A 27,744-nucleotide genomic window follows, 5' to 3' on the forward strand; every position below is an offset into this window, starting at 1 on the left:
ATCCTCTTCCATGACCCTTTATAGTGGGATAAATGAGACGCTTGGTTGGGCAATGGAGACTACACTTATAGTCTGGCACACACTGTGCTCTCTCTCTCTCTCTCTCTCTCTCTCAATCCCTTTCTTTCTTTAGCGCTTTGGTGCCTGGCACTCAATAAGTGGAACCCCTATTTTGGGTGTTCTGTGAATGAGATTCCATACATGGAAAAGCTCTGCAACAATCACAGTTTAAGATCTCTTTGAGAGGTTTCCATCCAGTCAGCTGTCTTTTGCTGCCAACCGGAGAGCTCTTGAAATGGTTAAGGTCATTGTCATTATCATGAGCTGTGTCTGAATTCCTGTGCATGTACTGAATTTGATAAACTGACTTCTCGACTCACTAATGTATACATGCAGGTGTGTATACTGCATCCGCCATGTTAGTATTGTTGTTCTTTAGCCATATGGTGCTTTGACCTGTGACGAATGAAAATAATTTACTCAGGCTGTGTTAAACAACAGAACAAAAGTGTCCATTTTAGTTGAAAATATAAGTTAATATAATCTCAGTATACTACGTCATCTCAAAATAGCTACTGTTTCATACAAATCCAGATATACTAATTTGACAGACTGCTTTTTGAATAAGCTATACTTTACTGCTCTTGAATAATACCTAGGTAAATATGCATATTCAGATATAGGGACTCATTATAACTTTAATTGATAACTTACATGAATTTGAACAGATGTATATCTGAGAGAATGAGAATTGAGGCTGACCAAAAAAATTAACAAAAAGCGTTTAACAACACTGAATTTGTTGGATAAAAGTGTGCAGCTCCAAATATGTGTTAGATTCTTCTTCAGTATCACTGTAAATGGAAGATAATTACGGCATGCTGTTGACTAAATGAGTTGAATACTGAAAGTGACAGCAGGAAGTTGTGGCTGATTTATTTTAATGCTGTGCATGATGGACTAAGATTGCAGGCATGCTGTGATTTTATAGGGTTCAGTTTTAACCTTATGTTAAATTATACTTCATTTACCTGTCGTCGATATTCACATTACAGCAGGTGTTGAGCAACCAGTCTCTGTCATTAATATATTCAATCATTTTCCACTCTCTGTTTCTACGGCAGCAGGGTGTGTTTCTCTGAAGAGAAATGCAGCGCGACGATCAATTTCTCTTCGTCAAAACACACCTTTTTGCTCAAAAATTGTGCCACATGGTGTGTTTTTGTGTTAATATTGTAATTTGTGTGTGAAAAAATGTAATAAACCCGCAAGAACACGATATATTTGCCCTTTCTTTTTCATGGCCATATATGGAGCTTAGATTGGCTGTTGACGCTTCAACCTCATTTTAACCCTTTAGTTGCTGAATTTTATTCGCTGGTAAAAAATAATAATGCAGATAAAGATGTTAATTGATGTACTTTAGATATTACGTTTCAAGGAATGTAATTTAAAATCCACAGCTGCTAAATTTTGCCTCATATTTCCGCTTTATATACAGTTTTAGGCAATAAAACTGCATACATTAGTTGTAGACTGTAAAAAATAGGTGTTAATGCCTTCAGCTAATGAAGCCTACATGCTGGTCGTGAAAGAGTGGTTAATTTACCTTCTGGTGTTAAACTGGGGTGCCTTTAATAGAATATAGCTCGTTCAGAGGTGTATATTTGTTTTTTTTGTCGCTATATTTGGCCACTGTGTGCGTTTTGCATGGTAAATAAAGAAGGAAAAGTAAAGTGTATTTTGGCGTGGCATCCCTTGAGGGGGGCGTCTAAAAATGTATACAACCCTTATTGCTTCAAGTATAGTGCATTGCAGATGATCAGTAGCTAGGCTACAACATGTTTCTAATGCTGTGATAGATCGAAAATAGCCTACACAACTTTTTGGTTATAAAATGCATGACAACTAAATGTGATTGTGAGACTTTAGCGTTGGATAGATAGATAGATAGATAGATAGATAGATAGATAGATAGATAGATAGATAGATAGATAGATAGATAGATAGATAGATAGATAGATAGATAGATAGATAGATAGATTCAAAGTGGCTAGTGCGATTTTTTTAACCAAAGCAAGCTTGTCAGTATTCATTCAGGCATATTTCCAGGTTCTTAATTACAGCAAGCAAACATCGTTTACACACACTACTGCTTTATATTCGGCACAGTTCTTGTCAACCCCCTCCTCGCGTGACGTCACGCGCCTGCCTTGGCTTATTATTGCATGAACTATTTTCTGTAGTAGCAGCAGCACTGAGCTTTTCCAGTGCCCGCCGCTTAACGTGAAGACAAATACGAGAGAGAGAGAGTGAGGGAAAGAGGAGGGGTGAGTGAGGGACAAATTAATCTTGGGCCACAGCGGTGGCAGAAGAACGCGAGACAGTAAAGCGTTGCAGACAGTGAAGATTTTATTTTGCTCGTTCGCCTCAAACGGGCGGCAGAGAGACGGAATGGATCTACCTGCCGTCGGGGAGCACGTCTTCGCGGTGGAGGGCATCGAAAAGAAGCGCCTACGGAAGGTAAAACAGCCGCGAACTGGAACTACCGTAAATGGTGCAGAGGATATATTTGTTGTTCCTGTGCTGTACCCAACACATTTTCATCGTTTTTCAGGGCAGAATCGAGTATCTGGTGAAGTGGCGAGGATGGTCAGCCAAGTAAGTGTTTAATTGGTTTATAGGCGTTATTTTTTTTTTAGACACATTAACAGAAAATGCCGCGCGATGTTGGTCTTGTTCGTCCGGTAACGCTAACGTTACCCCACATCGGTCGTTTAGAATGGATTCCATCACAATATGTACCATCGTTCTGCCATCGTACTGACATTTTACTTTGTATATGTAGTAAAATCGTATATTTATGGCTCGTATGTTTACATTTTCAGCAGGCTACTAATGTATTTTGTTCGCGCACTGATCTGCTTAACATGTTACGATAGCTAAATTTGATTGCAACATTCGTTGAATTTAACATGTGATTTATTACAATATCATATTTTCCCGTCAACGTTGCAGATATAACACATGGGAACCCGAGGAAAACATTCTGGATCCGCGCCTTCTTGTCGCTTTCCAAAACAGGTGAGATGGAGGACGAATAACTGAACTTGTGGTGATGCCCATATATGGTCACGGGAGGCGGGGCCAACTCCCTGCACTGTGTAGCTGAAGATTAATGGTAGCCCCATGGGTCAGGTCTGCCTGCTACAAAGACTCTCTTGATGCTTGCCTTTTATCCAGTTTTGGAAACACTCCATTGTTATTACCCGTGCAAGTCGTACAAAATGAACGTGCCATTGTACATTGACCAATCAAGATTTAATTTTATTCCGGTCAGTTCCAGGGCAGTGGTTCTCAACTAGGGGGCCATAACCCTCTGGGAGCCTTATCAAACTTGTCAATGCATGGTGACTTATATTTATTTTTAATTAATAATTTAAATAACTGTATAAATATGAATGCTCCCTTAACAACTGTTGTTTTTTATTCAAGAACACACAGTTATAATAACTTTTGTGATCACTAAATTAATTGCACATTTAAATTTGAATATACAGACATTCCTAATTTTTGAGAACAGAGGACTTTTAATATTGTCTTAAGTCAAAAAGTTTGAGCAGCACTGTTCTTTGGAACAAGTTTGCTGTTCTTTGGAACAAGTTTGAGAAGCACTGTTCTTTGGAACAGCGCAACAACTTTTGTTTTGGAACAGCTTATATCAAATTATTTCATTCATACATACATACATGCATATATGAAAAATACATCAGTAGCTGTGTTCTCACAAGTGGACACTCATGTCTATGATCTAATCTGCTGTCAAAGGTCTTGTGATGTTCACACACCCTTCTGAGCCCACTGTTCTGTTCTTAAGATAAAAGTAGAATGGGTATCAAAGCATTCCAGACACTAAAGGAAAAGAATTGTTAGGTTCAGATAGCAGTTTTCGCAAAAAATTTGTTGAGTTTCACTCTGGTTTAAAAGTGTGAGAGTGTCGTGTTACCCGTTGTGCGCTTGTTTTGTGTTGTAACCTGGTGATCAAAGAGATTGTCTGTGGCTTGAGATCTGAATCTTGCACTGCTGTTGTTGAGAAGAACACTCTTAAAAATAAAGGTTCCAAAAGTGGGTTTTAACAATAGAAGAACCATTTTTGGTTCACCTTTCAATTAACAGTTCTTAAAAGAACCACTTTTTTTCTTAGTGTGAAGAACATTTTAATAATCTCAAAAACCTTTACCACTATAAAGAAACGTTTGTGCATTGGAAAGCTTCCATTGATGTTAAAGATTCTTCGTGGAACCATCAATGCCAATAAAGAACCTTTATTTTTAAGAGTGAAAAAGAATAATGGTTCTGTTAACGGATTAATGAATGTTCCTTTAAGCATTTTAACATTGTAGCTTTAGTTTTTCTTATAACCCAACAGTTTTGAGAATGTTAAATATGTTGTGTTGAAAACTGTGGATTTATATATATTTTATGCACTGTTTTCAGAGAAAGGCAGGAGCAAATGGTGGGATATCGAAAAAGAGGGCCTAAACCCAAACACCCCCTGGTCCAGGTACATCAGCTTTTACAGCATGTGTTATTCCAAATGCAGTTTTTATCTTCCAGTCAGTGCATAAGTTGGTGATATTTTTGCAGAAGGTTATTCATGTGCACAATCTGAATAAAAATTCCATTTCATTATGAATCAATAAAAGGCTCCTTTCTGTCTGCATGCATCTTGATGTACTGAGGTCCTATATGGCTTCAATTAGCTTCAGCAGTTGATTTTACCTATAAAATATTCATGAGAATGGCGTTTGCAAGCTCAAAACATAAATTCACATAATACGACTGCCTACACTATTAAAATAAAGGTTCCAAAGGGGAATTTTCCATAGAGGAACCGTTTTTGGTTCTCTAAAAGATGAACCTTTCAGTGAACAGTTCTTAAAATAACCATTTTTTTCTTAGCTTGAAGAACATTTTAATAATCTGAAGAATTTTTCCCACTATAAAGAACCTTTTGTGGAATGGAAAGATTCCATGGTTCCAAAGGTTCCATCAGTGCCAATCAAGAACCTGTGTGAAAACCCCTAGAGTAAAGCTAAATGTGTTGTAATATAAATAACATATGATGAACTTCCAGTTCATTTGAGATGTCAATAAATATTCTCTCTTTGTCCCTAGCTTCCTGCGTTTGCTCGTAGATCAAGCATCCTGGGTGGTCTTCAGGACACATCATCACTGGATGAGGAGAACCAACCCAAAGTGGATTCCCTCCAGATCCGCTCGCGGCCGCAGCACTACCAGCTGAACAGTAAAAAGCACCATCAGTACCAGCCCAGCTGCAAGGAGATATCCTTAGAACAGCATTTGAGCGGGAAAAAGAAACACTTCTACCAGCTGAACAGCAAGAAACATCATCACTACCAGCCGGACCCCAAGATGTATGACACGCCACTCACGGGACCCAAAGAGGTCAAGGGTCAAGACCCCTCCAACAAAGGCTGGAACCTCCCTCCAGCCTTGCAACAGAAGTGGATTCGGAACAAAGACACTGGCTGCTTGAGTAAAGTGAAAGATCTGTCTATCGAGCTCAAGGGTCTGCCGGATGATGATAGCAGAGCGGAGCGGGCACTCAAAACCAGTGCCAAAGAGTTTGCCCTTCCTAATGGCATCAGCAGCAAGATGAAAATAATCAAGAACAAAAACAAAAACGGCCGAATTGTCATTGTGATGAGCAAATACATGGACAAAGGTGTGCATTCCTCCAAAGTAAAAAACAGGGATGTTTCTGACGTGGAAGCGCGACATAATGAGGGATCTACAATGATTAATACGGACAATCTGTCTGATGGGGAAACGGCAGATCAAGGAGAAGGCGGTGAGAATGGTTCTACTGAGAAAAATAGGAATCATTCTTCAGCTAGCGAATGTGTTCCTGAAAAGCCCCTTGAAAATATTGAACTTCCAAAAGACAAGCCTGCAGAGACTGAACCAAAAGCGATGGATATATGCGACCAGCCGAACTCCTCACCCACGGCAGCAGAGAAAGCTGTCCCGTCGAACACTGATGCCAGCACGAATCCCCTTAAGAGGAAGCTGTCGGAACCCAGTGAGGACGTGAGGAACTCTAAGCAGTTCTTCTGCTACAGGAGCATCAGTGCGCCAAACACAGTGCTTTCTTCCCCTCAGAGAGAACCCATAAACCTGCATTACAGGGGCAGTCACGTCGCCAGAACGTACAGTTATGACTTCAGCGACACCGTTCCTGAAGAGCCTATTGATTTAAGCTGTGGTCCAACCAAAACGCTAAAACGGTTTCCCACCGGGGAGAAGACTTCAGAAAGCTCAGTGCAAGTGGAGAAAACAGACAGCCATTTGAAACCGTTTGTGGGTAACGTTATAATCACAGACATCACTACGAACTGCTTAACTGTGACCTTTAAGGAGTACGTGCAAGGAGAATGACAACAGTACGTTGGGACTGTCATTTATTCATTTGAACAGCTCAAAGATGATTCATTTCAGATGCACTGATCATAGCCATTCCTGAAGATATATTTACACATTTATTTAAACACATAATCCATATATAGAAACACCATATATATGTAGGGTTTGTTTGTTTAGATACCGGTTGTATGTTTTTTAACACATTAAATTGGGATTTCGCAGCTGTTGAAATAGAATTTAAAATCCCATAACTGTATAGTGTGTAAAACTGTTTATAAAACTTTGGATAATGAATTTTTCTACCTGAGAAAATGTCTGCCAATTGGAGTAAGCACACTGGTGGATGTGGAAGAATTCAGTGAAGATTGATGTTAAATGCACTTACATCTTTCAATGTTCATGTCCATCGTGGACCACGTTTTCTTTCTTCCAATGTTTTAAGATTTTTTTCATTTGTACATATTGAGATCTATACATTCTGAGTTGCTTGGAAAGGTGTCATCATAATGTACATGAATGTACCTTAAAAAAAGTATTTTTGGATATTAGCGTAACTGATTTTGTTTCGCTGAAACATTTTACTTGACTGGATTTCCAGATGCTGTTGGCCTGTGAGGTCTAACCGTGTGCAATGCTAGAAAAAAACAACTGGATTGTTTGATGTTCCCTATCCGTAAGACGTTTAAGCTGCACTTTATCATCTCCTGGATCTCTTTTGGTAATTAATTCAATAATAATAATAAATCCTTAATGCAGATCAATTCTGTAACAGCAGTGTAACTATGGCCAGAGATCATCAGAACATGCAAACCGTTACATATGACCAGAAAGTAAATGTACGATTGATGCTTACATTGGACAGTGTAATGCTATAGATTTTGTATGTATTGGGATCAATTTACAGTTGACGCAATGTACGCAATGAGATGTACAGAATGTAATGTACAAGTTACACAATAATGCCATCAAGGTTCAGGCCATTTATATGCATAACGGCATGTTTTATGCACACATTGAAGAGTCAGTTTGAAAATGCTTCTCAAATCAATATTAAACTCTGTTCAATAATAAAAACGAATGATTTGTTTTATAATGTGTCAGTCTGTGTTCAATTTTTTTTTATAATGATTTTTATTAGGTCATATTGACTGCATATATAGACTTAAGGAAAACATAATCGGCAAATTTACATTTTTTCTAATATGTTATGCACTGCGTCCGAAATCGATACTTCCCTATCCCTACTATGGTATGCGAAAAACTACACCAACAGAGCAGTATGTCCGAATACATGTTTGGAAAACAGTTGGCAAAAGAGAGTTTGGAGTGCGCATTCAATGGACACTTTATTGTCCCATGAGGCCAAGGGAGAAGCTTTATGAATGACAGTGAAGCGACGCAACTGACGCTGGTAGGTCACGTGACAGTAACAACGTGGCGGATGTAGCCTAGTACGTCCAGATTACATTCATATAGCCTACTACTACCCATATTCATAGGCCCACTATATAAAACGTACCAAAAGGGACTTTGTAACGTACCGTTTTAATGTTCGCTGAAGTAAGCTCAAATTCAAATGTAGTTGGCTTCCTACTCATTATGCAATTTCGGGCATAGCAAGAGGCTCTAATAAATTAGCATTTTTCTTCCTATGCTTTTATGTTCACACTGTTTTATTTGGTTGAATATTGTATATGGTCTAATGAGATTTCCAGAGCTGTGATTAATGAAATTTTGCAATGCTGCCTCCTAGGTGCAGTACTATGTTCATAAAGCACTTATGTCTGTATGACCTTGTTCACAATCACAGCAGCGCCATCTTTGATTTTTAACGGGAATGAATCAAGCGAGGCTGTAAGTGAAATGCATAGCATAGGCTACGTCTCTTCAGTGGGTTGTACTAATATTTAATGTGTTTTTGGATTGTTCTGCTGACGAAACACTGCAAAAATAGGCTCCAAGAGAATTCAGTAGGCTAGACAAGAAACTCCAGCCAACACAAGCTGTGGAAAATTATAAGTGGGTTACCATTGAAAACACGGTAAGTGTATCCCTCACAGCCTCGCTTTCATACCTGTCATGGCGCTGCAGTGAATAAGGTCTATAGACCAGAAAACCGCACATCATAGGCTCGTTTAGGCCTAAATAATTAATGGAAAGTTAATTGATTGCTAGAAAATGAGCTATCTAAAATACATGCATGCCATCTTTCTGGATGACTTAAATAAATCCTACTGCATTTTTTTTTAAATCAAGAATAGATCATCTTATTAACAGGAAAAGTGGAACCATGGATCCATAGGCTAATGTCCTCTTGTGAGTTGTAGGCTAGATGTTGTCATCATAATTCTGCCCCAAAATCCTGTTCCAATAGCATATAATAATGCATTGAGAGAAAGGGGGTGTATTCTGCTTTGCTTGACGTATTCTATTCTATTCTATTCTATTCTATTCTATTCTATTCTATTCTATTCTATTCTATTCTATTCTATTCTATTACTAGGTCTTGTCAACTGTTTCCGACAAACATCGAATGAGTTGAAAAATAAAATTATGCTAAAAGCAACAAAATATACAAATTAAATGACAAACAAATTAAAATTATTTCCCCCCGAACCTCTCTCTATGTTTGAGATTTAATTTATTAGGCTATAAAATAAAAAATATGTAGGCCTATTAAAAATGTATAATATGATAATTAGATTAAAACAAATAATTATAATAATTATAATAAGGACTGTTTAAGATCTGTGGAATTAACCACAACGAAAGCAATTAACGCTTTAATTTAGCTATTCAGTTTCGTTGTTTATTTTTCGTGTTATATTTTATAGGATGAAATCCAGTTATTTCCCGTTGTTTGTATCACTGTTTAAAGACGGTAAAAAATAAGCTAATTTACCATTAAATTTAATTTGACACATTGTCTCTCTTTTAGCCTGAATTTAGAACACTTCATGTCATTATTGTCATTATAATAATAATAGCCTAGAATTTTTTTTCGATTTTTTTAAAGTCTTTAAAAAAAAATCTAATTGATGGTGTGGTTTCTTAGGCCTATTTAAATGCGTAGCCTAATAATAATAATAATAATAATAATAATAATTATTATTATTATTATTATTAAGGATGTTTTTTCCGATTAATTTGAATTCATCGAATCGAAACAAATAAAAAAAAAACATGGAGAAAACGGAAAACAATATAATCTAATAAGTTTATTATCCATTGCATCGAAAGAATCGGATTAAAATCGAATGAATCTTTAAAATCAATAAAAGATTAGTTGCCGTTTATCAGATCGCAGATCTTTTCCACTTTAGCACTGAACACAATAAGGCTTTAAATGTCACGTGTGTGTAAAATATAATTTAATATTTTTATAAAGAAAAACATATTGACTGATTTTTTTAAAAAATTTAAATGGCTTGATAGTCAAACGACGGGCTTAAAATAAAAACCACTAAGCCTACTGTTTGTCCGAAACAGTCAAGTTTATTGTTTTAAAATAATTCTAATTATTTAGACTATTCTAATTATTTTATTAGAAAGAAAGAAAGAAAGAAAGAAAGAAAGAAAGAAAGAAAGAAAGAAAGAAAGCTACACATTTGTAATTTCCAAATTTCGACTGAAGCCAAGCTTTATACCAGGCTATAGCCTATTATTGATTTGAAATCATTATTAAAATCTTAAAATCGTTTAATAAGGATGAGAGCCCTGTGGTTTATTTTTTATTTTTTTATTATTATTATTATTTTTACAATAGGCTATATCAAAATTAGGCTATCTGCCAGCAACCCGAATATATATGGACAAAATGACCTAGACTATAGCTATATTTATTTTCTTGCCTGCAGATTCGGAGCGCGCGGGTAAAATATCGATACGCCGCAGCACGCTATGGATTCATAACTAGGCTACAACTGTTATGCATTTACTTTTATTCTAATTTTTTATTTCGTTATTTGTATTGTTTTTAAACGTTTTTTCTACTGTTATCTGACAGGGGATGGCATGACATGGCGGGGAATACGAAGCACAGATTCGATTAGCCTTTTTGCGTTTCGTCCGTGTGCGTTTAAAATGAAGAATGAGCGTGCGCATGTGCAGATTTCAGTCCTATTAAATAAATAAAAAATATAGCCGAAATAAAACTCAACAATAGGCTATAGACTCGCAACACCTGTTGTTTTGACATCGCAAACAAGAAACCTGCCGTGTCTCTATAGACGCCCTTTCTGCTAAATAAATATGCGACTAATAGGGGACTTATCAAAAAAAGCCCTGACTCCGGTTAGTCTAGACTAGTATACGAAATAAACACGACGTATTTGCTTTCAAAACAACACTCATAAATGACACTTTATCCGTGCTCGCCTCGTCCTCTAGTGAGCTCCGCGATCACATGACTCCTCCTCCCCGAGCGGCAGCTCCACTCACATAGCAGAGCCGTCCTGCAGTGCCATGGTAACAGTTTAGAACGTGATGACGTCTCTTCGGATAGAGTATTATGGGCTATCGGGGATTATTCAGGCTGAGGCGAGAAAAATAGCTGCGAGGTTGAAGTAAACATGGAGCTCTCAGCCGTCGGGGAGCGGGTCTTCGCCGCCGAATCCATCATTAAACGGCGCATAAGGAGAGTAAGTGTCATTACCAGCTTGCTCGTCGGGGCTTCGGCTTTGTTATAGAGGCGCCTGGTTATTTGTTTATGTCCGCCGAAGTGACATTTTATTCGCGATAGGTTAGCTTAGCAGCGTTAGCTTGCTAATCTGAATCTCCCTGTGCTTTTACCCGCAGGGCCGGATGGAGTATCTGGTCAAATGGAAAGGCTGGTCTCAAAAGTGAGTGGTAATGACACGTTAACGGCAGCTGTTGTAACGGAGGGAGCGGTTTCAGGCTCCCCGAGCTCGCTGAGCGTTAGCACGGCTGCAGCACGGACTGTGTAACGGGGCTCATGAGAACGTTAGCTGACAAGGCCAGTGATGGGAGACAGTCAAGATGCAAGCTTTATTGGCTGGTTAAAACGGTTCATATTGGGGAAATCACGGATAACATATGTTTATGTAACAATACGTTTATTTATGAATCAAGAAATATTATGCATGCACAGTAAAAAAAAAAAAAAATCTTCTGAAGTGATAAGAAAATGCACTGATTAGTAATAAATGTTTTTAAAAATGCAATTTGAATTGTTTTTTGGTCGTTATGATTTGCGAATAATTAAACATTCAATTATTGGTGCAGATACAGCACCTGGGAACCAGAGGAGAATATTTTGGATGAGCGTCTTTTCGCTGCTTTTGAAGAAAGGTAATTTAATTTTTCCGTTAATTCTGTAATTCCAGTAGACAAATTGAATGTTTTGGATGTTGTAAAATAGCATTTCTTTGATTTCTTATTTTATTCTTTCAGAGAGCGTGAAAGGGAGATGTATGGTCCAAAAAAGAGGGGACCCAAACCAGAAACATTTTTAATGAAGGTGAATTTTTTTTATATCTTTTTTTTTATGTTTTTTCTTGGCTTTCTGTTTAATGAAGTGTATAACTTTTTTAAGTTACTGATTTTTTTTTAAATGTTCTGCATACATTTTTTTTTATCACATTTGAAAATTTTTATAGGCAAAAGCTAAAGAAAAAGGCAAAAACTACGAGTTCAGACGAGAGATGTCTAGAGGAATACAGGTGTCGTTCCCGGTAGCAGAACCGGTTGTGACTCCCAGAGCCCGTGAGGGACTGCGGACTGTTGTGCCAACGATTTTCCCACCGAGCACCGTCAACAGAGGCGAAAGTGTTCGTGTGCATCCACCAGACCCTGAGAGAGACCCACTGATGACGCCAGTTCACCGCCCGCTGGATTTTGCCAGCTCACCAAAAAAGCGAGGACCAAAGCCAAAGTTGCGTCCAGCTGGAGGTTCATCCAATGAAGGCGTCAAAAGAAAGGCAGATGAACCGTTATCTTATCGGCCTTCCAAAACCGAGAGATCAGGAGAGACCTCTAACTGTGAAGTCATCCGTTTAACCCAGAAGTTCCCAGCAGAATCCCGCCTCGTTCAGAAGCAGATGGGAAGCAGGTCGAGTGATGTTAAATTCACACACGGTGGCACCATCTTAAAAGCTGGGCTTGGTGTTTTGGGACATCGACGGAAGGAAAGCTCAAGTGGTGTCACAAACCAACCACCCAAGATGAAGCATCCTCCCAAGAACAATGTGTTTCGATCCACCGATCAAACCAGAGAGCAACTGTCTCTGAGTTTTGTAGATGAAACAGACCAGTCCTGGTTGCCTTGTTTGAAGAATATGGAGAAAATCGTTGTTACTGACGTAACAAGTAACTCCTTGACTGTAACCATAAAAGAGAGTTCAACGGACAAAGGTTTCTTCAAAGAAAACAGATGATGTGATTTTTAGTCTATGTGTGTGTATGTATGAAATATTGTAATCGAACTAGAAACGACCTACATTTCTATATCATTTGTAGTCTATAAATGTAAAGTCTTGAAATCATGTACATAATGCAAAACAAAAAATATATATATAGAGTCTATCTTTAGCCTACATTTCCATTCACATTTTCTATGAAAATGAAGCTTATTTTTCTATTTCCCAAATTTTTATGTAACGTTGGTTTCTTCTTTTGGTTGCCTTCTTCAGCTTTATTATGAATGTAGGCATAGATGCTGTTAACACATATTAACGTTTCAACTTAATGCACCTTTTTAATGGACACATCGTTTAGTCCCTCTTTTATGAACTTTGTATTATTTTCTGGTTAGATTTTGTATATATATTAAGGTCCAAAAAGTAAAGCACACCATTTAAAAAGAGAGAAGGGAAATAAGCTATAAATAAAATTACGCCAATTTTAGGCCTAAATATTTAAGGCACAATAATTCAGGCTCTAGAATCGTATTTCGTTATTTTTCGTTTTTCTGTTGAATATATAATTGATGTGTCTGTTCTGTGTCTTAATATTTCATTATAATGCTGTTTTTAGGCCCCGTCAGAAACGAACGATTGTTTGATTGGTACAAATCATTTCTAAATTGCTGAAGTAGGCCTACTCAAGTAAGCTTGCAGCCATGAAATAAAATAAAATAAAAATAAATTACAATTATATGATGTAAACTTGTTCAACGGGTAAACTTGTTTAGTTCAGCCTTTTTGCAGAGAGGACTGTGTATCAGAGCTCAAAATCGAAAATAAAAATGTAATTTAGCGGTGTCTAGGAGCCTTTTCCATTATTGATTTTAAACATTTTTCGCGCAAAGTAAATCCGCGTAGCCGTAGACCGTTTTTATCTAGCTTTATGTTAATTTAATTAACTAACACATATTGTTATAAAAACGGAAAGCTCTATACGTCGGGGTTTTCATTACAGTCTGTGCCTGTAAATAAAGACTAAAGACCTCATAGTGAACCGATAAATGATAGCTTAAACAGCAGTCGGCCTATTTCGACACGATTAGATCGTATTTACCGAGAACCTCGCGCGCTTTTAACGACTTTCAAAAACATTAAACATTGCTTAAGTTAGGGAGTAAAAAAAAAAAAAAAATTGCGACTGGTCAAAACTTACCATGTTCATTCGTCGTCGTAAGCTCACATTATCTATTCTGAAACTCCGTGTCAGCCTTATTTCTATTGTATTATAATCGATGTTGTCTTAAACAATACAAATTTATTTGTTTTATTTTAGGAATTGTATTATTAAGAATAAAATGCCACCGCACTGCCACACGAGTGTCGCGTTAACAAAAGAAAAACATTTGTAGGCAATAGCCTAACTACAATTTGTAACTTCTGGATTTATTTATAAAATAAATTCTTTATAAAATAGGCCTATAATGGATTAGCGTACATATAATGGACATTATCACTAGGCCTATATTTCCAGTAATGTCACAAAAATTTTAATTAGCGAGATGATTTTAAATTGAAACGATAATAAGCGCTTGGTGAGGAAATTCAGTCCACCAAAAGCCACAAGATGTCGCCATGAATGAACTTGATACAGCAGATCTAGTCCAATCCTCTCGATAACACGTGCATCACTGATATTGTGATTTTTGCGTCAGAATTAAATGTTCAAGAATACACTGATATATAACAGTCACAGATGTTCGATGTGTCAAATGTCGCCGTGTTTGTAGGCCTATAGGCTATACTGTGTATTTTCATTGGTTTAATTTTGGACTTGTCAGTGTTTTGTGTTTTATAGTTCAAATGTAAAATAAATAAATAAACGCTTCTGAGGCATGAGGATTCCACAGTCAATATAACACTTGAATAAATGTTAAAGTTTGAGTTTTTAAATGAACATTTGTAGGCTAGGCTACTTGTTTTGTTTTTTTGTTTTGTTTTGTTTTTTTAAGAAAAAAGCTGCGATTTTTTTTTTTTTTCACTTCAATGTATAGCTTGTAGATTTGACAATATCTTTGCACTTTACGGCCCCTCCACCAATTGATGTTTCTTATCTTATGCAGTGACAATCAGACATTTTAAGCGCAGCTTATTTTGCCGCTTCTATTGTCGAGAATTTCAATAATAAAATCACCGCTATTCTGCCAAATCAGAATTTCAGAAGGGTAATAATATTAAGATTATATGTCGGTATTTAGTTTTTTCGAACACGTTTATAAGTTGTAGCCTACGTTATTTCAAGGACTTAGGCCTATGGGACCGCAGAGCGCAATTAATGTGCGCGCACTCGTTTGATAGGCTACTCTTTTTCTTATTAAATAGCTTTCAATATGAAATTCAATATTTATTATTATTAAAATAGTATTAATGTAAGCTGACCTTATTATAAATCTATATTTATATTTGAATATATATATATATATATATATATATAGCCTATATGTATATGTTATATATATATATATATATATATATATATATATATATATATATATATATATATATATATATATATATATAACATTTTATATACGTTGTTAATAGGGCATTTATATTTTGAAATTGATAATATTTTAATGTGCACAGGCTATGTCTTATGCATTATTTTATTTTGTAAGAAACTTAAAGTGTTACTCCACATGTCCAATTCATTTACTCAGCTGATGACTAACCTAACTAACTAACTAACTAACAGACATAAATGGCAGGGTCATCACCTTTGACATGGTGCTTTGAAAGGTTCCCAAAATGTGTTCATGTATAACCTGTGTTAAATCCATGTTAACAGGCTCAAACACGTACCACCACTTTTGGTAAATAGGTTTTTATAAAAGCATGGGACTTGTTTTTATATATTTAGTAAGAACCTTTTGAGCTCTCCAAATATGTGAAATCTGTAAAAGAGACGTGTGTTGAAGCGTTTTATTTAATTAGCTATACTGATTAATTTCAACACATGGATAGAGAAAAGCATTCAAAATAATGTGCATGTATGACATAAAGCAATAGAGTGTGTAGATTAAAGTGTGAATATCATTTATTTGATTATATTAGAATGAACACTGCACATACATTTTCAATTTAAAATGTAAAATTCTAAATATTAACTGAACATCCTTTCCACATATTTCTATCTTCTCAGAGCAGGATTTACAAATGACTATTAGGCCTATATCTGGTAAAGAAATGTGAATTAAAAATTAGATACATTCTTAAAAGAGGAGAATTAACAAAATAAAAATCGAAGGTCTGTTTGAAAGATGTACTGAATATTACTTCATCAGTAGGCGGGTATTGTTGTCTCCAAGTAACAACCTGAGAAAAAAAAAGTGGCTTAATAAAATCCCTTAATTCAGTCAAAATGGAACAATATGTCTGATGTTAATGAGGATTTCAGTTCTTTCTGGGGAAATGCTTAGTAATCTCACCTGACTAATGCAGCAGCAATAAGGCCTCCAGTAAGGGGTCCTACCCAGTAGATCCAGTGGTGAGTCCAATAGTTGGTCAGCACTGCAGGACCAAGCACTCTTGCAGGATTCAGACACGCACCAGAAACATCACCCCTGAAGCCCACAGAAGATGTTAATCTCCAGACCACACACAGGAAATGATGTATCACATAAACAATGAACTCACCCCGCGAGCACGTTAATAATGACTGTGCAGCCCACCAAAAATGGAATCAAAGGACTCTTGCTCTTGGCATTAACTGCACCCAGCAAGACCACCAAGGCAACTAGACACGTCATGGCAATCTCTCCAAACAATGCCTTCACGATATGGTCATCAGCCTTGAGAACCGTGAACGCGGCACCTTGAGCCTTTGCATATTTCTCATTTGAGGTCATTCCCTAAAAAGAAATCCAAATCCATTGAAGTGTGACTGGTGAATTTAATGTTGCATGCAGGAATGGCTCAATGACACATATATCTCACCTTGGCCATGACTGCACCAAGTAAACCTCCGCTAAGCTGAGAGATCAGGTACGGTGCCACCATTTTCAGCTCCATTCCACCACAGAAGTAGACGGCTACGGTGAATGACGGATTGAAATGAGAACCACTGTGTCAGGGGAAAAGATCATTGCATTATTCATCAATAAGCAGATGCTTTTTATCCAAAGCAACTCCCAGGACATGTTTAGTACTGGCAGAAACCCCTGGAGTAAACTGACCTGACTACATCAGTCAAGACACAGCAACCCAAATGTGCAGGTTTTCAAAGGGGGTCCCTGGTGGTACTGCAGTGGGTCGGTGGATTAATATTTATTATATATATATATATATATATATATATATATATATATATATATATATATATATATATATATATATATATATACACACACACACACACACACACACATTAAAGTATTACATTTGTAATTATGATATATACATGTATATAGCCTATATATATTGCATATAAAGTATAATTTATATAGGCCTATATATACACACAATTACATATTCAATATTATATATGTATATATGAAGAGTTCAGATGCAAAAGCCTCTTAAGTGCCATCTGGAATTTTCTTCTAGAATGATCATTTTTATAAAGCTTGTATATTTAAGTTCAGTAATTTCACTTAAATGACAATTAATAGATAATTTGCATTGCCATTTAAGTGAAATTATTGAACTTAAATATACAAGCTTGATAAAAATTATCATTCTAGAAGAAAATTTCAGATGGCACTTAGAGGCTTTTGCATCTGAACTCTTCATATATATATATATATATATATATATATATATATATATATATATATATATATATATATATATATATATATATATATATATATATATACACACACACACACATTAGAGTATTACATTTGTAATTATAAATATAATATCAATTTAATATAATAAAAAATTATATATACATGTATATAGCCTATATATATATATATATATATATACACACACACACATATATATATATATATATATATTCAATTTATTATTTATTGAAATTGAAATATACATTTAATAAAAATTTCAAATATATTAAAAAATATTTTATATACATATATATAATTTAAATGTATTTATATATACAAATATGTAATTTATATTTGTATATATGCAATTAATATTAAAATATAATTTGTAAATTATGTATGTTTAATAATGTATGTGTTTTGTGATAGATTTTTTATATTAGTAATAGTAATATATATATGGAATGTTCTATGAAGAGAAGGGATGAAATGTTCATAACAGTGATTAGCTTTGTTTGAATGTAAATCCACGTAAGTCTATCCAACATAATATATCCATGAGTACAAAAATACATTTCTTCTCACCTGATCTCTGCCATACATGCAATCAGTACCGCCACTGCGAGCCCATGAGCCAGCGCGGGCTGGAGTCTCCCGGCATCCTCCACGTTTTCAATCACAGACACACATCCGATGAACACAAAGAAGGTGGTCCCCACCAGTTCAGCCACACACGGCTGGAAGACCCGCTCAAATAGGTTCTGCTCTCTCGCAGTATGTTGTCCCACCTTATCCATCAGAGCTTTCTCCATGTTGTGAAGTTCCACTTTGCCTGCTTCAGCCATTCTTTCCGAGGCACGTATGTCTCTGAGAGTTGTGTCTCACATCTTAGAGGCCGTCTACTCATCGTTTAAATGTGAGTGTCATAAAGCTAGCATTAAACTGCTCAATGAACTTTGAGGGCAATTGATGATTGAAAAGACTAATAGTAAATGTAAAATGCTGACCAGTGGTAAAGAAAATAATACTGAACGAGATTAAAATGTAACATGCTTCTGCACTCGGCTAATTTAGACGAACCTGGAACTATTTAAACGCCAGAGAGTTTAACCTGTGCTGCAGCATGTCCTGGATACATGGATTACAAGGGAAACTAGCTCAGGTTTAGATAATTACCTGACACAGTAACTTAATAATGGAAATGTATTTTCCCACCAAAAATAAAAATGAAAAGTTAAAGGTTAACCAAATAGTTGAGACTAAAAGTCAGTTACATTTACATTTTTAACTACTAGACCATAGCCTATGTATATATATAATTCTTTATTTTTTTAACATGAAAAACCCTGAAAGGCTAAAGGCCACTCAGCAGCATAAAAGTCTAATCAGTGGTTCCACTAATTCCAGTCCACTGAAACATTTGCTCCCTAAAAAGTCCCACAATGCACAATAAAAACCAGGGAGCATCGGTGCTCACTATGGTTGCATCCGAAATCGCATAGTAGGCAAAAAGCAGTATGTGACAAAAGAAGTATGTCTGAATGCACAATAAAAAAAGAGTAGGCAAAAAGTCCCCGGATGACCTACTACTTCCAGTGAGATTCTGAAGTGTGCATACGATGGACACTTTACTATCCCATGAGGCCACAGGAGAAGATTTATGAATGACGGTGAAGCGACGTATAGCCTACCTGACGTTGGTGGGTCATGTGATAATGACAACATGGCGAATGTAGAATGGCATACTACACACATTCATACTATATAACATACTTTTTTGGCGGCAAGTAGTCGGTTAGTAATTAGCTAAAGATAAGTAGGCTATACATACTCAAGAGAGTATGCGATTTCGGACGCAGCGCCCGTGAGTGTTTAGCGTGTCATTTGGGACAGGGCCTCCAACTGACAGAAAAGTAAATCCATATCATATATTATCATATCATATATTATATTATCATATCATATATTTTAAAGACATCTTTTAAAGAAAGAACATTTTCCCAAGAATCAACACAGACATTAGAAGTTGGGGTATTGACAAGAGAGAGTGCCTTTAGTTCGAGTGGATTAGTTTATGGCAGATATTTTCCTTAAGCCTCATTAAGTGAATTATCAGATGTGCAACCCACATTTAATATTTTATTATTAAGACACTTTGTTTCTGCGGCCTGAACGGAATACAGAACGAACTTTAAATAGTTGAAAGTGAATGTGGACCCCAAACAACAGAAAACAAAATGGCATGCATTGGACTATGAGATCCCCATTTATTTCCACATATAAACTTTTTTCTAAACCAGTTCTAGACTGCACCATTGGTGTTAATAATATTATTTTAAAAAATGGCTCAACTTTTAAAGATTTAATATTGGGTATTTAGTACGTTTAAATTATTATTTTTTTAATAAAATGTGCTACGTATGAGAACAACTGCAAATGTGAAACTTAGCTTTTGTCAGCTATTCCGCTTTGGACTGAGGATGGCGCTATTACAGAGGAAAATAAATAATGTGACTTCATTAATGCATCTTTAAAGAGCGTGAATTAGCCTATTATTTGCATTTTACAATTACACTTTTTTGTCCAATAAACAAATTCAAGTTATCATTAATCTTAGCCTATAACATGATTATCATTCGGTTATTTGAACCAGAGTTTTAACCATCAAGTTTAATCAGACTCCTTCAGTCAAGAAGGTGTCATGTGTCACTGTGCTCCACAATAGGGAAGTGACCTGCACTTCCTATTTCCTCAGTGTTACTGCAGCCCACTGACTAAACCAGAAATTGAGAGGATGAGAAACGAAAGGAACACGCTTGACGCACGGTTTATAAATGAATACGAGCAGTAAATGACACAAACTCTCAACTTCGGATCCAGTTGAGCGCGCGCAATGGGAGCGTCGCGCGTGCGGGCGTCAGTTTGAAATAAACAGCGACATAAAAGTTTTATATGTTGGTGGATGAAGAAGAATCAAGATGAAGAAGCAGTTCAACCGCATGAAACAGCTCGCCAACCAGACTGTTGGGAGGTTAGTGTGTTATATACGGATTATTTTGAATATTTCTACTCTGGTTCGTGTTAAAAATGCACACTAAAGTTGGGAGTGTCACTGTATGCGCGTGCACAGAGCAAAAGGAAGGTCTGATGTGGTCAAAGTTATAAACTACACATGCTGTTTGGTCATACATTTTATTTTCCATTGATTTGACAGTTTGACGTTATGTGTAGAAGTTTGGATTGTCTCCCATGTAATTGCAGAACTGAGATTGAAACATTTTGGGCTTCTGTATTTTAGGGGCATATCTCTATTGGGACCATCAAACATCTATTTGACTGAAATAATACATGCAAATAAATGAATTGTATAAGTGTAAATAAATTAACTTCATATAGGTGGTTAGATAATTCTGTATACCCCTTTAGCAGTTATTAAGGGACATTTTATTAGGCTAAGGTAGCTACTATAAATTAGTAGCCTACTGTGATTTTGCTCATTCAGCAATTGGGATGCACCATTATATTGAAAAACTTACAGATAATTATTTCATTCTATGGACAATATATAAATACTAGGCTACTTTGTCGCTCACTTTATTCCTTTTCTTTGTCAATTTCAAAATAATGTTATGCTTAAGTGAATTAAGGTATCACAACATAATGTACAGTATAAAATATGGATTTAAAATGAGTAGATACTTAGAAAGTTAAGATGAGAAGGTTCCTGTGGTACAGATTAAAGTGACTTAAAGTCACCATGAAATCAAAATTGACAGTTGTTTATTTATGGAATATAGCAGTATTTATTGATTTATCTGTGCATGCCATTATTTAGTTTTGAATTCATGTGCCCTCATAACCTTTAGTCAAAATAACTTCCCCTCCCACATCTCTCCTCCTCTGATGTGTTAACTGGCACAAGGGCGGGATCAACCTGTCACTCACACAAAATCAACCAATAGCAAACCACAAACATCCAATCAATTCCACATGGACAAAATCAAGCCCCGCCCTACATTTGTTCTTGTTTGAGAAGCCATTTGACGATATACTTCAGGGAACTTCCATTTCATGCCGACTTTACATTAACATTTAATTTTTTAATCTAATATCAAAAAGTAGTTGGAAATGAGTGCTCTTAAGTTAAATATAATTAAATAACCATATTAGCCTTTCCACCGTTGTGCCAAACCGTTGTCTTTGCTTAACCGTTCCGTTCCGTGCCGATCCGGTCCAGCCAGTCCGGATATGGTTTAATTTTCCACTGTGAGACTGATAACGGAGCTCTTTCGAATGTAATACTGTGAGTTGTAAATATGAGTTATACGCTATAGAGGACGATTAGATATTTATTTAAATTTTATTATTAATTTGTTTACATCGCTCAAATAGCGAGCTTGGCCAGGTATGGAGTAACTGGCAGCCAGGCAACAGGCAAGTGACCAATCCTGGGCTGCGACGTCACTACACGCATTCTACCAGCACTGTTCGCCAACCGTGCAGAGAATTCAGGGCGGAGAACGGTTGATAATCCTGCCGCGCTCAACCAAGCTCAAGTGGAAACGTAACTGGAACCGTTCTTAGAACTGTTCAGCCTGATGGTGGAAAAGTAGCTATTGATAACCAATGTTTTATATATGTTGTGCATTCCTAGCAATAATTAAATATAGTATTTTTACATTTTTATGTTGAAAGTAGTTGCTGGGCATTTTTACGAGGTTCCTAAGGGTTTCTGCTATGTTTTGCAACATGGTTACTTACTGTTGCTTGCCTTTTTACTGCATACAGAAGCATTCTGTTGATCTCTGCAGAAATCACGAAACAAGCTCGCTCAGAAACTCCCAAGAGGAACTTTGAGTTGACTTGACTGGTTTCCCTGCAGAGATCTTTCAAGGGCCTGTCAGAGAATGACCGAAGTTGCCTTCCCTTGCATATTTACTTGTACAGGGGTGAAAGGGTTATGTTAGGTCAAAATATCTTAGAGGCTTTTCATTATGTTCATATTGAGCTTTTTTTTGTAAACATTACATTTCCATATTGTTTTTGCCAAGACATTGTTTTTACAATGTCTTTATTTAGATTCACTCTTCATCTCAGAGTTAAACATCCGAGGCAGCTGGTAGATTCATCACTCGCTTGTCACAATCTATCAGAGCGTCTGATGCAGAATGCAGATCCGGGGTAATCCAGAGTCGGAGGTATAATAGTCGGGCCAGCTTTCATGGCGGCTTTCCAGGCCAGAGAGACGCCACGTTTCGATACAGTCGGTTAGGTTACGGCTCCATTTAGTTTGGCTTCTGCTGCAAAGAATACACTGTCAGAGATTTTACAATGCTTGAAATGCATTGGAATTGCTCTGTTTTCTGTGATTTATGTAAAGTTTCTGATATTTATTTCAACTCTGTTAACTTTTAGTCATTGTTATAGTTGGAGATAATCTGCGTCTTTAGTGAGACTTGAGCACAAAGTGATTTGTAGTGAAGTTTTAAACTGTGGTGCAAAAATCTAGTTGTAATTTGTAAATGTAATTGATTTTGTATCAGATGCAAATCAGAAATGGCTTAAAAATACACAACTGCATCCTAAACATTGTACTCTGAAAAACAAAAACAAATGTTGGTGCAGACAGCAAGGCTCTACTCATCAAAACTGTCCATTTAGATACAGGATACTTTTAAACATGCTGATGAACATTGAATTTCCTTCTTTTCCTGAAACCAAAACCAGATGTTCAATGAGCTGGTCGGATGAAAATCATGGCAAGAGTCACTCTAGAGTCTAAAGAGTCTAAAGCTTTATTATATGTCATTGAACAGTCGTTTAAAGTTTTCTGGTCTTTAATAATGTTCTCAAAACGTTATACCATATTCATGAAAAAAAAAAAAACTGAAGCATTTTAGTTGGACGCCCATCTAACGTTTTTTAAATGTTACTACTCGTTTCAGAATGTTCAGAGAACTTTCAAAAGTAACATTCCCATTCAGAAATATTGTTTTCATAACTTAAAAGTTTTTTGTTTTCCGCGTAAAACCGCTGTATTGCTCATGCCAGGCCAGTGGTTGGCGAGGTCACTTTGTAAAGAAACACTTGACTGAACATGCATGCGCATGACGTCACCGTTTTCACAAATTCACGTTTTTGTAGTTTATGTGGAGACGATAACGGTATCGTTTTCAAAAAACGTTTTCAGGCCCCCAAAACGCCTTCGTTGTGTAAATGAACAGCCAAAACACATAAAAAGTTCTCAGTTTTTAGTTGAAAAGGGTGTCATGTAAATGACCCCTGAGAATATATTTTGTTAGCTGGGAGTTCTGGGGCCTCATTTATAACCATTGCGTACGCACAAAACAAGCCCTGAAAAAGTAGCACGCCACTTCCGACGCAAAAGTTGTGATTTATAAAAACAAACTTGACAGGAAAATTTGCGCAAACCTCCACGCAAACTCTGACCCATGCGTATGACCAGGAGCAGTTTGGCGGGGGTCAGCCCTATGTTCCCACAACCCTATGTTCCCACGGCCCTATGTTCCCACATTTCTAAGAATTGTTTTTTTTTACGATTTGTCTAAACCCTAGTTACGGGTAGGTTTAGCGGTGGGGTCAGGGGTAGGCCATTTGTGGGAACATAGGACTGTGGGAACATAGGGTTGTGGGACCATAGGCATGATCCCGTTTGGCGATAACCGTTAAACATGTTATTATGTGGATGAATATAATGCATATGATATCCATAATAAAACTAGGCGTTATAAGCTCCATATAATGATTATTTAGGGGAGGAGATGCATGTGGACAGTACACAATCTTCCGCTGACTGGGATTTATAAAGGGAATTCAGTGCAGGTACTGGCGTACGCACGGCTTTATAAGTCTGAATATTTATTGTCGTACGCCATTTTTGCCTTTCGGGCGCACGCACACTTCTAGTAAGGATCCTACGCACAGTTTTATAAATGAGACCCCTGGAGATTCTAGTGCAAGCGGTTTTTAGTTTTGCTGGGTGACCAAATACCAACTAACAGAGATTTTAATCTTTTTAATTAAGCGTATTGCTTATTAAACCTCTTGTTTTGTCGGGCCAAAAGCTGCAACGGTCTGTTAGGGATAATGTAGAGCACCGTTTTGCAAGATTTCAGCTCCAGTGCAGTTGATCAGATGCTGTATATTTACATTTAAGGTTTCAGATTCTGCTTCACTATGATCACAGAATAGAATACATTACTTATTATGATTCAGTTCACCTTGTGCGAATCAAATTACTTAGAGATATTTTTCTGTTCCTTAAAGGATGTTTTGATGGGCTAAAGCTTAGATCTTCATAGATCTTTATAATAATAGTGTCTAAACATGTTAGCTGGGTGTTGGTCTGCTGTATTGTCAACTTTGAATGTGTGTGAAATGTTAGCTGTGGTATTTCTGGAGGTTGATACCCAACCCCATATGCAATGGCTGAACACAAGATCAATGCTAATTCAGTATTGATGGAAATCTAAAAATTCTCTCCCGCATAATGTGAGGTCATTCTCAGCCTGTGTAACGGGATCTTGGGGATATTTTCTCTTGTTACATGACCAGTTTTGTGGCTTTTTTCTAAGTTTTCTGTGCTGAATGTGGTTTGCTCTCTTTTAGAAATAAAATGGTGTCTGTGACATTTAAAATTTAAAATCTATTGAACCAAAAAAATCACCATGGTGCCCTTGAGAAAGGTCCTTATGCCCTGATGGATCGTTTGTGCGTCAGTTGGTGCCATCACATGAAAGTTGTAGACATAAATAACAGTTGCGCTGGTTGTGTGGTGTTAAAGATTCTATGCTATAAAAAAGATTAATGTTTGGTTTTTTAACTCTAGTTCTGACTGATCTTCACTGCTGGCTCAGCAGTTTTAGCACATGGGAAAAAACACTCAGCCTTCCAGCCAGTTTCTGAAGTAAAACTATCCTAGTTTTTGAAGGCTAGCCATATGTACACCTTTTTAACAGACAATTATTCATATTAATAGTATTATTATTCAAGAAAGGAATCTAAAACAAAAACTTTTACTTGTTGAAATCATAACAACTTTAACTAAAATAAAATATTTAAAATGTATATTTTATATCAGCTAGTTGACAAGGCAACATTTCCCATTTTCATTTAGTTTAACTTGATGTACTAAAAAACTAAACTGAAGTAAAAAATCTGTACAAACTATAAAAAAATTATAAAAATGACAGAAACACAACAAAATTATAAAACCTTTAACTGAAGTTAAAATGCAAAATATAAACATAAAATATAGTTCAAAATATTAACAAAAACTATAATATTATCTCAGTGAAAGTCAAATAAACTGATAATAATAAAAAGGCTTATTATTATTTAAATTAACTTGTGAGAAGCCAAAATGCAAAAATCGCATCTTTAAGACATTATCCTTTTTCTTGTTTGAAGCATAAACCGCAAATACAAAACCAATGGAACAAGTTATTTCAAAATAAAAAACACATTTTTGATAGGATGCTACTTCTCATGCTACTTTTTCTTATTTTAAGGATATTTCGATATTTTTCCTGGAATTAAAGATTAAAGGCCTGTTCACCCCAAGAACGATAACTATAACTATATTCGCGTCCACATGAGCAGACAATATTGTTCTGTTTATTATTAAGGCGCACTGCAGTTTTTTCGTCTGCCGCTTTAAATGCTCTTCTTTAAAGCAGGATGGATTCTGATTGGCTGTCAGTGTTTTTATCGTTCCTCAGCTGGAGACAATCGTTCTGAATAGGATTCCAACGTAGCCTGGCTAACGTCAGACCTCTTTCTCATTGAGACGTGGTGTGGGAACCACATGTTCATTTTCTAGTATTTGAGGCGTGGTTTACGAATGCCCAGAGCCGTTTATTGGGCGCTACGAATGTCTATCAAATGCGCTGTACGTAGCTCATAGCCAATCGTTTCAATTATACCAGATGACGTATGTAGAGCGACAGAAATTCGACGAGGTAGAAGACGAAATAAACTTGCGTTCTAAACTACTTAGAACACTATCTAAGGCTGCATCGAAAGGTAACTTCGCGTCTGATGCCATGTTGGATCTATAGATATAAACAAACTGCTTCGGTGTGTCGCATAGACGTCATCATCGTCTTGCTGTTCGCTCCCCGTTCTGTGTTTGGTTCCCTTTTTGAGGGGAAAATCTGGTCCATGGTGTCCAGGCTGCCTAGCAGCGTGAATAAAATCACGCTAAAATCGGCAGCATGGGGAAACCCAGGCTAATTCCAATGATAGTTAAATTTAGAATTATTTTTAGATCTATATCTCTCGTTATCGTCCTTGGTGTGAACAAGCCTTAAGACTTTTTTCCAGTGTAAAGGGCATTTTCTTTTTTTAGCTCTGTTCAAAATAACACGCATAACTGTTACACATAACTTTATATAAATAAATGGAAAATGCTATCACAGATCATGCCATGTGAACGTTCAGATTGTACAATGTCAAACGTGGCATAATGTGTAATAGTTTTATGGTCTCTCTCTGGTCAAAGGGAGTTCCTACTCATTATTTATGAAGCTCCGCCCTCTTCTGCTGACAAGAGTGTGTGAACCCTAAGAAGCCCCGCCCCCTTTACTGCCGTTGCCATAACAAACAATGTGGAATGCAGAAAGCAGGAAGTGGATTTTTTTCTTTTTCTTTGGAAGTGTGCCAAATCAATCGTTTGTTGACACAGTTGGAAAAATAAATGATTTTCCATTTAGAATATTGATCTGCAATGGGTGTTTCGGATAATTTGTTTTTACATGTGGAGTGAAGGCTTGAAGGCTTATTTTGGTTTTTTGGTTTAGCATCTTTTTATAGTGATACTGGCCTAACCTGCTTTCACAGTCAAGCTGAAGAACTTAAAAAAGCATTGCTCGTTATGTAGTCTGTCCTTATAACCAAACACTTTTTCCTTTCTTTTGTTCACAGAGCAGAGAAGACAGAAGTACTGAGTGACGACCTTCTTATGGTGACTATTTTCTCCCTCCATGACTTTATCACAACCATGAAAGACTGCACAAATCATCTAGCATTCCAGTGTGATTTTACTATTATTTGTATTTCATTATTTCATTTTATTAATATTTTAAATTAGCTTTTATTTTGACATTTTCAGCTTCCATTTTAAT

At 36.4% G+C, this 27,744-nt stretch overlaps 4 protein-coding genes across 8 annotated transcripts in view; 3 read left to right on the plus strand and 1 right to left on the minus strand.

The window, feature by feature from the left end:
- Positions 1-2,202: 2,202 nt before the first annotated feature.
- On the plus strand, positions 2,203-7,537 carry cbx4 (chromobox homolog 4 (Pc class homolog, Drosophila)). Its single transcript, XM_081389018.1, has 5 exons — positions 2,203-2,523; positions 2,618-2,661; positions 3,019-3,084; positions 4,498-4,564; positions 5,179-7,537. Exons 1-5 carry the CDS (start codon positions 2,455-2,457, stop codon positions 6,460-6,462), a joined length of 1,530 nt encoding a protein of 509 aa, XP_081245144.1. The 5' UTR covers positions 2,203-2,454; the 3' UTR covers positions 6,463-7,537.
- Positions 7,538-10,837: 3,300 nt separating this feature from the next.
- cbx8a (chromobox homolog 8a (Pc class homolog, Drosophila)) lies at positions 10,838-15,127 on the plus strand. Its single transcript, XM_081380952.1, has 5 exons — positions 10,838-11,087; positions 11,245-11,288; positions 11,692-11,757; positions 11,860-11,926; positions 12,066-15,127. The coding sequence occupies exons 1-5, from the start codon at positions 11,019-11,021 to the stop codon at positions 12,840-12,842; spliced, it is 1,023 nt and encodes a 340-aa protein (XP_081237078.1). The 5' UTR covers positions 10,838-11,018; the 3' UTR covers positions 12,843-15,127.
- Positions 15,128-15,887: 760 nt separating this feature from the next.
- aqp8b (aquaporin 8b) lies at positions 15,888-18,444 on the minus strand (the record flags this gene model as incomplete). Its single annotated transcript, XM_081374821.1, has 5 exons — positions 15,888-16,181; positions 16,295-16,429; positions 16,503-16,717; positions 16,803-16,929; positions 18,185-18,444. The coding sequence occupies 5 exons, from the start codon at positions 18,442-18,444 to the stop codon at positions 16,139-16,141; spliced, it is 780 nt and encodes a 259-aa protein (XP_081230947.1). The 3' UTR covers positions 15,888-16,138.
- Positions 18,445-20,275: 1,831 nt separating this feature from the next.
- The window catches only part of arhgap17b (Rho GTPase activating protein 17b), a 36,510-nt gene continuing 29,041 nt past the window's right edge, over positions 20,276-27,744 (plus strand). For 2 of the 5 annotated variants that reach the window (XM_081380889.1, XM_081380892.1), the window contains exons 1-2: positions 20,276-20,630; positions 27,545-27,584. In XM_081380889.1, the coding sequence (XP_081237015.1) occupies positions 20,578-20,630; positions 27,545-27,584 (93 nt within the window). In that variant the 5' untranslated portion in view covers positions 20,276-20,577. The remainder of the gene's footprint in view (positions 20,631-27,544; positions 27,585-27,744) is intronic. The other 3 variants (XM_081380893.1, XM_081380890.1, XM_081380891.1) reach the window with 2 other exon arrangements.

This window comes from Scardinius erythrophthalmus (assembly GCF_964197995.2).
Source record: "Scardinius erythrophthalmus genome assembly, chromosome: 1".
NCBI lineage: Eukaryota > Metazoa > Chordata > Actinopteri > Cypriniformes > Leuciscidae > Scardinius > Scardinius erythrophthalmus.